Source organism: Chamaea fasciata, unplaced genomic scaffold, assembly GCF_029207755.1.
Source record: "Chamaea fasciata isolate MVZ Bird 193981 ecotype frontalis unplaced genomic scaffold, bChaFas1.0.hap1 SCAF_15, whole genome shotgun sequence".
Lineage (NCBI taxonomy): Eukaryota > Metazoa > Chordata > Aves > Passeriformes > Sylviidae > Chamaea > Chamaea fasciata.
Genome location: NW_027094100.1, coordinates 2,225,918 through 2,238,688, shown reverse-complemented (window position 1 = coordinate 2,238,688; position 12,771 = coordinate 2,225,918). Strand labels below are relative to the sequence as shown.

Below are 12,771 nucleotides of genomic sequence, written 5' to 3'. Positions count from 1 at the left end.
TCTTGTTTTCTGTTACAGCCTTGGAGTGATGGCAACATTCCCAGTATCACAGAGAGGCTAAAAACCTGTCCAGTGGTATTTAAATTGTTGGCCTATCTGAGGGAATTTGCATCTGCATGCACTCAATGTCTGTTGTATTAAAGGCATGAATCACGGCTTCTATCGCAGGGCCAGAATGGAATTTCCCTCCCCACATCAATAAATAACTTGGCTTCCTATTTTTTTCCTGTCTTTATCATCTTTTCTTCCCTCTGCAGAGCTGTAGACTGACTAGAGCTGAGGGCAGGGCAGGCAGGCTGCTGAGTCCTGCTCACACGCTCAGGGCACAAACAGCTCAGGGACAAGCCTGACTCCTGCCATGAACACTCCCTGCCTCTGGAAGCAGACAGAGGACAGCCAGGAGCCTGACTCCTCTTGCAGGAGCATTTTCCTGCACCACCAGGAGATCAGGCTGCTCAGGGGATCAGCTACAGCACAGGAGCAGAGGCTGCTGTTTTCAGAGAGCCCCAGCAGCACCCACACATCACTGCACTACTGCTGAGGGCTCATCTCTGAACGGTCTGGTGCCACTAAAGTATGAAACAAATAGCAATGCTTGGACACCTCTACATTCAAGGCTCCTTCGCCTCTGAAGTTTGGCTGCTAGAAAGCAAAGTGGGACAGTAGCAGTAAAGAAAACACGATTTTTCTGTAGTATTCTATGAATAGTGGGAAGAATAACACAACAAACAGGAGCAGAACAATACTTTAAAGCAGTTATTTAAGCTCCCCTCAAGGGTTTGTGGCCCCACTGTGAAGAACACTTTTCTAGCAAGCATGTGAGAAGTAGTATCTTATTTACTGAAATTGTTTGGGTGGCAGCTATGGCAATGCTTCCAGCAAGGGGAAAACCATTCAGGGCCACAGCTGTCTCCATCCTTTCCTGCTCTAAAAGAAGGTAATTTGAGTTACAAGCCTTCACCTCGTAACATGATGTACTGCTGAATTAACCAAAGGTACTGGATTAACCAAATGATGGATTAACTGGGAATGAAATGCGGAAAGAACATCAGGGACTGTTTATGCACTGGCACACACACCTCCCTGTCCAGTGCCTACACATCAGTTCAGGAACCTTCGTAATCATTTAATAGCTTAATCTTCTTCAAGATTTGGAAACATTTCTGTCTGGAGGCTTTTCACCCAAAAGAAAGGCTTATGTTGTACTGCCTGACTGTCTAGCAGAGATAGCCACCCGCTTTAAGGTTTTGGTTCATTTCCTTCTAACTCTCCTGAAATGTCCTGTGTGTCAGTTTACGCTGTTCTGACATGCTGGTTGCTTCACAGGACACAATCCGACCCCAGCTGGAAGTTACCAGGAAGAACAAAGCCTGCTACCTTCCCTCTCCTGGGTGTGCAGGACAGAACCCCAGGAGGGAATCAGTGAGCACTGATTCAGGGCTGCACTGCGGCTGTGAAAACAGCCTTAGGGGAAGGTGAAGAGAGCAGCTCACTCAGCACTGAACTCTCTTAGATTTGTCTCCAAAGATCTTTTCCTGACAAGCTTTTCACAGAGCTTGACTTTTCAACTGTCTCTATTTGCTGAATTGCTCTGGCAGTCCCTGTTTTGACAAGCGATGCACGCTGCCACTGTGTACCTCTCACAAATCCCCAAACCTCCAGGTGCTGTGCTGCCATCCAAAACACCAGGCTTTCTTCTGCCCCTGGGAAACAGTCAGTGTCATTCCCAACGGGAAAACGCAAACACAGACATCACCAAACCCCAGATGAGCCGAGCAAGGCTGATGGAAAAGGTGGCTCCTGAGCTGGAGCCATGCAGCTCTGGATCTGTTCAGGCTCCTGTTACACTGCTTGAGTTTACAAGTGCCCTAAGGAACACATAAGGAAAGTGTCCTTGATTTGTGATGTAGGATAAGGTACTTTGCATTGACTGTTCCATAAATTCTCCTATTGCCGTGTTCTATTCCAGAATAATTCCTCTGCTCTGAGGGTGCATCCATTATTTTCAAGTAAACCACAGAAAGCTAGAAAAGTATGGATGGATGCATTCAAGTTAAAATGCGGCACAGACTGAAGTGTATATAGTCTTGCATTATTTGTGTGAATTTTGGTGGTTTTTGCTCCACACTCATTGCCAGCACAACCTCAGTCAAGCCAATGGATAAATGTGCCCTCTTGTTTAGAGACCAACACACACACATACTCTTACCTGATTCCTTTGTCCAGGGGAACACATTTGGACTCATGTTGGCAGGGATTTAGATCAGGAACACAGTGGTTAATCACCTCATCACACAGTTCACCTGAGGCAAAGGAAAAGCAAAAAAGCTGTAACACAGCTTGAACAATCCTGAACACCCATGATGTCCAGGGATGGCCAATCTCCCCAAGTGGAGACAGCTCAGTAGTTCAGCAGGAAGTGACAAAACTGCTTGTTGAAGGCACATGAGACTTCATTAAATCAGCTCCTTTGACCTCCAGTGACCACACTTGTTTCTATCACATGGATTTGAAAGGCTGGTATAAAAAGCACTGATGTATAAATTCCACTTGGAGACAGACGAGGGATCAAATGGGCAGCTCCTGACCCAGAACCTCTTATTTCAAAGCAAGAAAGTGACACAAAAGTGAAGTTGCTCATTAGACCGTAACATTTTCACACGGGCACATATTTCAGCCATGGTTCATACGCTGCCAAAGAAGAGATTGGACATCGTTCTGGGAAAGAACAACAACCCACAACCCCCCCCCCCCCCCAAACCTCTGCAACTCTCCATAATAGGAACCAGCTTTAGGACTGCATGCAATTATAAAACATTCACTATTTATAAGGGAAGTACTGGCTCTGTTGTGCTCACAGGAGATGATGTCTTTTCAGACAAAAATCCACCTCATGTAAGCCCAGCTCAGCTGTTTCTAGGTACAGTGTATAACATGCCACGAACCTCCCTGGATTTGTATAAGTTTTAATAATTAATAGTTGTAGAATGTTCAAACCGTGATAGTTTATTTAAATACAATCCTTCTCTGAGTCCTAAATTATTAGGTCACACTTCAGTACCCCAGGATTTGCGATCCAGCCAAAGACCACAGAAATCTTTGCCTTCCCCAGAAGCCAACAGAAACCTACCCCACACCTCCCAAAGCCTGGCAGGAAAAGCAAAGGTTGGGGAATCTCAACATGGAACCCCCCAAAAGCTACAGTCCCAAAGCCCCCCGTGCAGCTCTACCAGAGAAGCACATCTGCAGCATTTCAAGGTTATACATATTTTCAGCGCTTATACATGGTACACGCCATCAGAGAGGCAACAGGCCATGGGAATGGTGGGGAAAAGGGCAATGTGGGAGGCACTGGTGGGCTGGCAGTGTTCTGGAAGGTTTTCATGGAGCTGCAGCTCCACCTGTCTTGGGAGAAATGCCATTTTCAAAAATCCTTACATTTCTCTACACTCCAGTGGTTACACAGAAACACTTGAAAACAGAAGCCAAGCAAACCACAAAGATCAAAATTCAGATGGCAAATGCAAACCAGAACCATCCATCTTTTATCAGTTCTGTCATCTGGCAGCTGGCCGAGAGCACAGTTTTGAGGATGACTCTGGTGCTGATTGGTGTAGTTTGTTAGCTCCCCCAGGTGCTAATGCTCTGTCAGGTTATTCCTCCACGTGTCCAGCTCTTGATATGGCTCTTCCTATTAGAATGGAAGCGGAACAGGTATTTGCCAAAATTACTCAATTGTTTTTGTGTGTTCCAAACATGGAACTAGATCTGCTTTTGAGAGCTGTCGGATGTAAATGAGAGCAGGAAAACAATCCATGAGAGGGGACCCCATCCTGGTGGGCCACACACACCCTCCTGACTTTGTGGTGGGCTGGGTTTGGCACTGCCAGGGGAGTCTGGCATGGCACCTGCAGTTTATTGTTCACAGCATCAGTTACAAGACGTGCAATTCCACCTGGAGCCAAGGAATCCCAGGAAGTCACCACTATTAAATGGTACCAAGTCTTTTCACAGCCCTGGACAAACCCTGTGCAAATATAATGAATGTATCCAGCTCAGGAAGGGGGATGTGCCAGAGAAACTGAACACTGCAGGTCCATGGGAACCAGGGAACATTCACTGGGATTGGGGTTGGCCACGCTGTACTTTGTTGCTCCTCAAAAGCAATGAGAGATATTCAGTTCTTAGAGCTGTGAACACTGGGGTCAGCTCTTGACACATTCTGAGGTGGCAGAACTGGGATAGGTCTGTTACTGCTATCCCCAAATCCACAGGCCACCAACCCTCCCAAAAACTAGCAAAGGCACTCCCTCAGCCTTGGGGCAGACCTGAACATGAGCAGGTCAGAGCTGGCTACAATGCTTGGAGAACTGCCAGGTTGTCATCTTGATATTCCCCATGTCCCTCATGTGCTATGGATCTTATGTGAAAATAAACATCAAAGAAATTAACTGGCTGGTGACATTAAGAGAGCTCAAATGAGCTAAAGCTGGAACTAATTTTGGAAGACCATCTAATAACTGAAGAGAGTGTGGATAGATGCCTTCAACTATCCTTTCACTAAAAATGGTCAATACATACTTCTGAAGTTTCTATTTTTTCTTTTCTTTTGTTTTGAAGCAAACAGGCTTTAAAAAACTATGAACAGTATCAAAACTCTCAAAGGAAATCATAATTCTTCTTTAAGTATTCTTCTGAACAGCCTTGACAAGTGCTTAGAGATCCAGTAAAAATCTCCCCAAATGTCAAATATTATGACTCACTGTGTCATTCTGAAGATACCACTATCACAATGCGGGAGAATTCTAGGCGAGGTACCAAACACAGCATCCAAAAAAATGATATTTTTCATGCAAAACTTGGAACATTTAAGGATCCTTCCTGTTATTTTTCCCATCTATCATTGATTAGGGAGCTCACTTGGGAATGCCTTGCAACTAGAGCAGCCTCATCTCAGAAAGAAAATACCTCTTGGTCATTATTTCAGGCCCCACCAATGATCAGTAGATGCTGCAGAAAGCACGCCAGGGAAATAAAACACTTTTTGAAAAGCAAAACCCAAGGCACCAGCTACACAATGTCTTTCTCATATTTTATTCACTCAGAAAATATCTGGGCCAAAAAATCTGCCCTCAGACCTGAGAGCGCAACAGTCATTGGTCGCTTTAATGTCAGTATCAGAGGAAAAATGTGATCCCCTTTTTTTTTTTTTGGAGTGACACAGGGCTGCTTCTCTGTGCAGCAATTAAAGGTCTAGTCCAAATTTCTCACTGGATAGTTATGTGAGCCTAAAAACAAACCGGACATTCATCTTAAGCCAACTCCTAGCAGCACTGATTGTCTTTGTGGAGGATATTTGATCATGCTAAAACAAGAGAAAACTTCAGTGTGATGCTTTCCCAAGTGCAGAAAACCATCCAACCTCCCCATTTTCCTCTCTCCTACATGTTCTCAAATCACAGCTCCAATGTGGGTACACACGGGTTTCTGAAGCGCTTCTACAAAATGGACAGGAAAAGCACCGCTATGTTTCTTTTCTAATCAGTTAAACAACTCTTTTAATCCCAAATAATGCTTTTTGTTCCATCAAGGCACACTTATTCTCTTTAATCAAAGCTGAAGAGAATAGGTAACATGCAAGCAGATGCTGGACAGATGAAGAGAACAGTCTGATATAGCACAAAATATTGCAGTTTTCAGATTAGAACCAAGTTATAATGACAGGTGGAACTCTAACAGGTGGATCTCCCTTTGCTGCTACTCATGCAAAAACAAAAACAAAACAAAGGAAAAGGGGAAAAAGAAGAGAGAGAGAGAGAAAAAAATCCCTGAACAATAGCCAAGGTATTCTTCTCCTTCTACCTTCCTGGTCCCCTTCACTGGCATTGTCTTAGAAAAACAAAGCTTTTTTTTTTTTTTTTCCTTTTCTTTTTTTTTTTTTTTTTTCTTTTTCTTTTCCCTCTTGCAACATTTTCCTGGTCTTATTTTTCAACAGAATCATGAATTTCACGGGGTTTTCCACAGGGCTCACTGCTTATGAAGAGCTGCCAAGAACCACGCTTGGGCTTTTCTGTAGCCTTCCCCACATCTCAGAACGAGGCCAAAACAACAATAGGGCAATAAAGATGACTTTTACACACAGTTTAATCATCATCTATCTTTTTTTCCGTTCTGTGCTGTCATGAGAGCTATTTATTTCATGCCCCATTAGACTTTTAAAACCAGGATCCAAGCTACACTGTTTCTCCCTAATCAGTAAAAGAGAAGCTGGATGCAGTAAAAGTATTTTACTTATTTATCTTTAAGTGAAACTGCAGTTCTGAAAAGACAACATAGAGCACCAATTTGCAACCAATGAGTTCAGTGATTCCTCTTTTGTTCCATGTGTCAGTCGGGTGATACTGTGTTGTAATATACTGACAAAACCACACAGAAAATATCTCCGTCCTTAATGCAAGAGAAGCTTTAGTAGGGCCTGCAAGACTGGCAGTAAATATGCTGTCGAGAATTTCACAGTATTACTTGAGAAAAGGAACGTGCTTATGGTGAAGGAAGGATGGAGAAAGCCTGGCCTGGATCCACAGCATGGAAACTTTTCCAGGCTGCACAGGGTGAGTGGTTAAATTGTGTGTTGCAACATTCTGAACTCTGCCAGGTAAGTCCGAATGGAACTCGTCCCTTTGCTGCTAATAAAAACCACCGTGCTGTTTTTCCCATAGGAGGTCACTCATTTTGTATCTAATAAATTGTATTGGAAGAAATGTTTTCTTGTGTTTTGTTTTCCCCTTCCCTCTGTTCAGTCATTAAAAAGAAGTCAGTGCCAACTGGAAGTTTCAGGACACTGAACCTAAAAATGGTTGGGTGGAACACACAGGGTGCTCCTCCAGGGAAGTAATTCAGTGAGGAATGTTGTTGATGTTCAATGCAAATGATTTGAGGCTCGTCTTAGAAAACAGAAAAATGAATTTTTTGCTTCCAAAGTATTTAAACTTGCAATGAATAAATGAGAAACTCTGTGAAAATCCTTCAGCAGCAAATGCTATCGTGTTAGATTCAAAAACATAAATCACCTGAAACGCACTGTAGCTAATTCTGCACGATCACTGAAGTTTGCTTTTGCTTGACAAACACTGCCCACAATATTTCAGAGGCAAAGAGTTACTTTATGCTTTTTATCCTTTCTTAATCGTTAAAAACTCCCAAGGTTTACCAGGTTTTGACCTGTTAAGCGGGAACCCTTAAGTTCAGTTCCACACTGGGATTCCCACAGTGGCTTATTTTTCAGATTCAAGGAGCAATTCTCCCTAACCTTAAGGCTCAACAAAGGGAGAATGGGTGAAACCAGATCTGGACAGGGAAATAATGATCCTTTCACTGTTTCAGAATCTTGAAGAAGGAATGTGTTCTATGCACTGCTGAAGTATGAAAAACCATATTCAACATCTCAAATGCCACACAATACAGTGTGTGGAACATTAACTGAACCAGATAATTTCCAGTGCCCCTACAAGGTGGTGACCTGCCTAAAGCACTGTTCCTCAGAACCACTGTGTCTGGAAAAGATCTTAATTTTGCTGGACACCCTACATTTTTGAGCTGTATTTATTCATATGGATGTCTTCCAGTTGTTTGGAAGCAGTTGAGGATCAGTTCAGTTACCCACGCAGTCCAGTGCAGCAGGTCACACCGGAGACGCCACACATTATGTGAGATGTCCTTCCTGGGCTGGCAGGGAGGGCTCTGGGCACGCTGTGGATTCCTGCTGGAGCCTGTTAAAAATGCTTCATCTCCAGCACTCCTGCCTTCTGCCTCTGCTCCCTGCTCCAGAACTGCCATGGGATACAGCCCTTCATGGACTCCTCCAATGTGGCTCCTTCCCTCAGGCTGCAGCTCTCCAAGAACTGCTCCAGCGTGGGTCCCTTCACAGCACACAGCGCTCCAGGAGCTGACTGATCTCCTTGTTTCCCACTGTGTTTCTCGACAGACTGGATTTAATGACTCTCACATCCCATTTGAGGATGAATTCGCTCTGCTCATCCTAAAGGACAGCAGTAGCTGTCATTCCACTTTCTTACAGACATGCTGTGCTCCTGATGAACAAGGAGGAATTCTGTGGTGTATGTTATTCCACAAACATGACACTTTACGTTTTACAGATGGGAGAGTTTGACCAGAGGAGATCCTGGAGCTGAGCACTCCAGATTAGCAGGACACCCACACAGGCTGAAGACAGGCTGCAGCACTGCCAGTTGCTGCGCTATTTCCTCCCAGTGTGATCAGATAAGAGTCCAATCTGATAGCAGTGACATGTGGTTCTCTCTTCATAAAATACGGCTGGAAACGGGCTTAGGCTCTTGAACAAAGCCCAAACCTTCCAGGTCTTCCAGCACTTCTCATTCCTAGTTACACAACTGGGAAATGTGGGTGCCTTTTTGTGTTTCACGCAGAAAGCAAGTACACATCACATCTGCCAAGTAACTAAAACTGAGAAACTTCCATGTAAGGCAGAACTACTTCAAATAAAAAGGAAGAAAACACACTAAACTCTGGCCACAATTTTCTCTGTCTTGAGAGAAATTACGGCTGAAGTTCCAAAGATGAAAAGGAGTTGATAGTTTAAGCCTTCAGCATTTATTAGGCGGCCCAGATCCCTGTGGAACCACAAGGCTGAACCACGCCACCTCAAACCTCCTTGTTCCTGTAGCAAAACCTCGGGGGGAAAAAAGCAGCTTCAGTGCCATGCTCCACCTCAAGCTATCCAGGGGTGACTGGCTGGCTCAGGGACAGAGCCACATCAGTGTCACATCAGTGTCACGGCAGTCGGAGATGGGAGGGCTCCAGCATGCAGTGACAGCCACCAGCCCCTCCCAGCTGCTTTCCCTGGAGCTCTTTGGCTGCAGTGGGTGCTTGGCTTTGGCCAGACAGAGTTACCACACTGGGACACTCCAGGAAAAGGGCCCACAATCACTAACAGGGAATTGGGCTCTAAAAGTAGCAGAGCTGCAAAACTCTCAGATACCATCTACCACAGGACACCACAAGGTTCCCTAAGGTAAAACAGATCTTAGCTTTCTCTTCCAAACATATCAAACCATAAATAGTTCCTAGCTTTATTTTATTATTATTTATTTTGAGAGAGATTTTTTTTTCCAGTGATACAAACTGCTTGCAGCTTTTTCCCAGGGAAGAAAACTATTTTAAAACACTTGCTCCTGCCCTCTGCCATTGGTTACTGTGTATTTTAGTAAAGAACTATTTTCAGACCTAATTATATATATTTTTTTTTTAGATGTCAGAACAAAGAGGTGAGAGCATTGTTGAGGCTTTTTAGGTTCTTTGGCAAATAGGAATATATTTCCTGGTTGGGTTTTTTTTTTTGGTGTGTAAGTGCTACATATTTCTGCTGCTAAAATCAGACAGGAGGAGGAAAAGTCACAGCAAACAACAAAACCAAATAAACCAGCAGGCGAAGCACCAAAGCATTCAAAGCGCCCAGGACATGTTTGGTGCAGCCCATTTGTTCCTCTGTGTAAGTCTGGACCCCACTTCACGTGGAGGCACAGAGGGCAGTGAGGCTGAGGATATCTTTGGAGAGATGAGATTCTGTGTTTGAGTCGAGGACTCTGATGGTCTGAAGGAGGTCTGTAACGGTAGGGAACAGGAACAAGGAATGGAAGGGAAAAGCTCTCTGAATTTTGCCCTACGTTCCTACACCACCAGGCTAAAGGGAGAACACAATGTTTGTATCAATAGCTGGACACAGGTCGTGCTACAGCCAGAAAGGCAGAGATCAGGAAAATACAAAAAGGACAAGAACCAGGGTGGCTGATCCAACACGTATCCTTCTCTTTCAATGGCCCTATGAATGTTTCTTTTTGAAGGGAAGGAGAGCCTACAAAGCTGTAAGGAGGAGCTGGAAACCACCAGAAGTCCAAGCAGGTCATAAACCAGCCCCAGACTCCTCAGAGCTGGCAGGATTTGGGTACATGATTGTCCTGGAGGAATTACACGTTTATAATATCAGCATTAAAATAACCAGTTGGGCAGAGGAAAAATAAGACATCAGCTGACAAAGTCATCAGGACTCTGCTACACGGCACCAGTATCAGGTTGGTTATTTAAATACAGGCAGCAAATATTGAAAATATTGATTTTAATAATGGTGAGGAAACCTGGTGATGGTGGGTACGGGTTTGAAGCTTTTTATGGCATTCAGCTGTCTGCCTCCATTCCTCTCAGTTTTGTCTTCTTTAACTTGCATTTACTACTTCATGGAATCTATTTGTAATTCCACATTGTTTTAAAGTTAATAGATGGAAAAGATCTAGGAAGGAGGTTATTGTGTGAGCGTGGGCTGCTTTTTGGTGGGTTTTTTTTTTCCCTTTTTTAAATGAAAGTGAAATGGGGCTGGAGTGTGGGAAATTCCTTCCTCAGCAGTCACTTAACAAATTGGCCATTTTTCATCTACTCTGAGTCGGGGGAAAGACTGTCAAAGAATTTTAAAAGAAAACACTGCAAAATCTTATTAATTGAAGAAAGATTTTTGGCCTTCATTTTTCCAACCAGTGAAAGCAAAATTCATGCATCATAATTTGGGATATTGTTCCCTAAAAAGGCTATAACAAGTAAAACCAGGCAGACAGCAGATAGAGCAGGAAAACACTAAGGTATGGAAAAAACCAAAGCCTGGATCCTGTGACTCTGTCAAGAGTCAAAATTTTCAACACATTCATTTTTAATTTGTATTTCATTTAGGAACATAAGATTTACTATCATGATTTAACCATTACTCAACTGAGCCAAGGAGGACCCTCACCATTTCTTACAGAACACATATACACACTCTTGGATCTCCCTCCTTGCATTCAGACTGGTTTTCTCTTTTTTCTTTTGTATTACAGCATACATTTGTTCCATAAATGCCGAGTTTACTGAAATATCGCTGCAGCGTTAGCAGCATTGTGGCATTCAAGGAGTGATGAGGGATTCAGGCTCCCTGCTTGGCAGGGGAGAAAAGCAGGAATCTGCAATGTCTGAGCTGGGCACCTCTAAGCTCAGGTTAGTGCAAACATCCCAGGCTATCAGCGCAGAAAGCTCCAGTGCAAGACAGACCACTCCTGACTGAGCGTGGGGGTTGACTACAGCTGAGAAATCCCATTTGTACGTAGAAACAACAACTCTTGCATAATTACACTGATAAAAATGGATGGTCTGGATTTGTTCAGCCACAAAACCCAGCCAGTCAACCTTCCAAAGAAATTTCTGTTTTCCATGTGAGCGTTGGTGAAGAAAAAAAGCAAAAAAAGTTTACTCTGTCTGTCTACTTGTTAACAACAGAACTAAGAATTTGGTATAAGTGTATATATATATATATGAGTAAGAATAATATTTGGGTACAACATAAAGAGATATCACCTACATTTTCTGTCCTGTTAGATCCAGCCTGGCTATGGATGTTTGTGCCCTTTCAGGCACTGAGAGCTCATTGTCCCCCAGACAATACTTCACAGGAAAATTGCTTCCTGGACTGCACAACCCTGCCATTCTTTGTTCATCCACATGTAGATCAAATCCATACACTTGGCAATGCTGCAGCACACACAGTTTGATAACACAACATTTAGCACAGTCAGCACCAGAAAGAGGCAGGTACCTCAACACACAGCTCTGAGCACAGGAATAAGCATTCCTGACCCGTGGAGTGAACTGCTTTCTCTCTGAACTCTTGGCCTTCATACACTATGCAATACTGAACTCATCTAGTAGTGTCAGATATCCCTTCAGTACAGAAAGGTTCATCTGAAGAGAATAAACACAGAGATGCCCTGGATGTCACAGGAGCCTTCAGTCCAACTCTTTGGTCAGCAGGCCCCTCTCTTTCCAGGTCAGACACACAGACCATTTCAAGGTGTGCTTTCATGGCTTGCCTCTGTGCTTCCGTGGCATTTCCTCCACTTCTGTTCAGCCAATTGGGCAACTTCACATGATGCCCCATTTCTTGTGTTTGGATTCATCTCATAAGGACCCTCGAAACCATTTCTCAGGTTAGCTTGGTCTGTGTGTACTTTGGTTTGGCTGATGGCTTCAATTCTTCCAGCCATTTTATGCTGCTCCCTGCCCTGATCTGAGGCCAGGGGTGGCTCTGAGGGACATTTCAGCCCAGCCAGCTGCACTGCAGTCAGTGCTTCCAGGTGACTGATCTGGTTTGCTGAAAAATGCCCCTCCAAAATGGAGGTAAAGCAGGTTTGGGCAATTCTGGTATCACAGTTCACTAAACTCCTCCTATTTTAAGCAACACAAACTATTCTAACCCTTCAGATTCTAATTTAAGTAACACCTCTATTTTTGGAAGCTTTTTCACCTATGATCTACATCACATTTTCTGGAACTATTTCCTTCATCTCTTCTAAAATTCTTTTTTTTTTTTTTTTCCAATTTTTTTTCTTTTTTTTTTTTCAACCAAGCTTATTGCCTGCACTATGATAGCACACGCTTATTGTGTGGCTGTGTATTATACACATGGCAACACTGAGGTCTGGTATTTGACAAACTCCTGGAAAGCAGTGTAGGCACAGCACAGACAACACTCAGGTAAAAAAAAAAAAAAAAAAAACAAAACAAAAACCAAACCAACCCAAAGCCAAAAAACAACAAAACAAAACCCACTGGAAGTTGAGTAAAAATATTTCAAAACTGACCCTGAAAGTATCACATGAGTTCCCTGGCCATTATCCAGACAGCCATTTGAGAAGAAATTCCAATCTAGTTCTT

The 12,771-nt window shown here is 43.5% G+C and overlaps 1 protein-coding gene across 1 annotated transcript in view; it reads right to left on the bottom strand.

Annotated features, from left to right (window-relative positions):
- Positions 1 to 12,771, bottom strand: part of SLIT3 (slit guidance ligand 3) — a 474,694-nt gene that overhangs the window by 32,824 nt on the left and 429,099 nt on the right. The window contains exon 30 of the mRNA XM_066197152.1: positions 2,210 to 2,303. Coding sequence (XP_066053249.1) covers positions 2,210 to 2,303 — 94 coding nt within the window. The remainder of the gene's footprint in view (positions 1 to 2,209; positions 2,304 to 12,771) is intronic.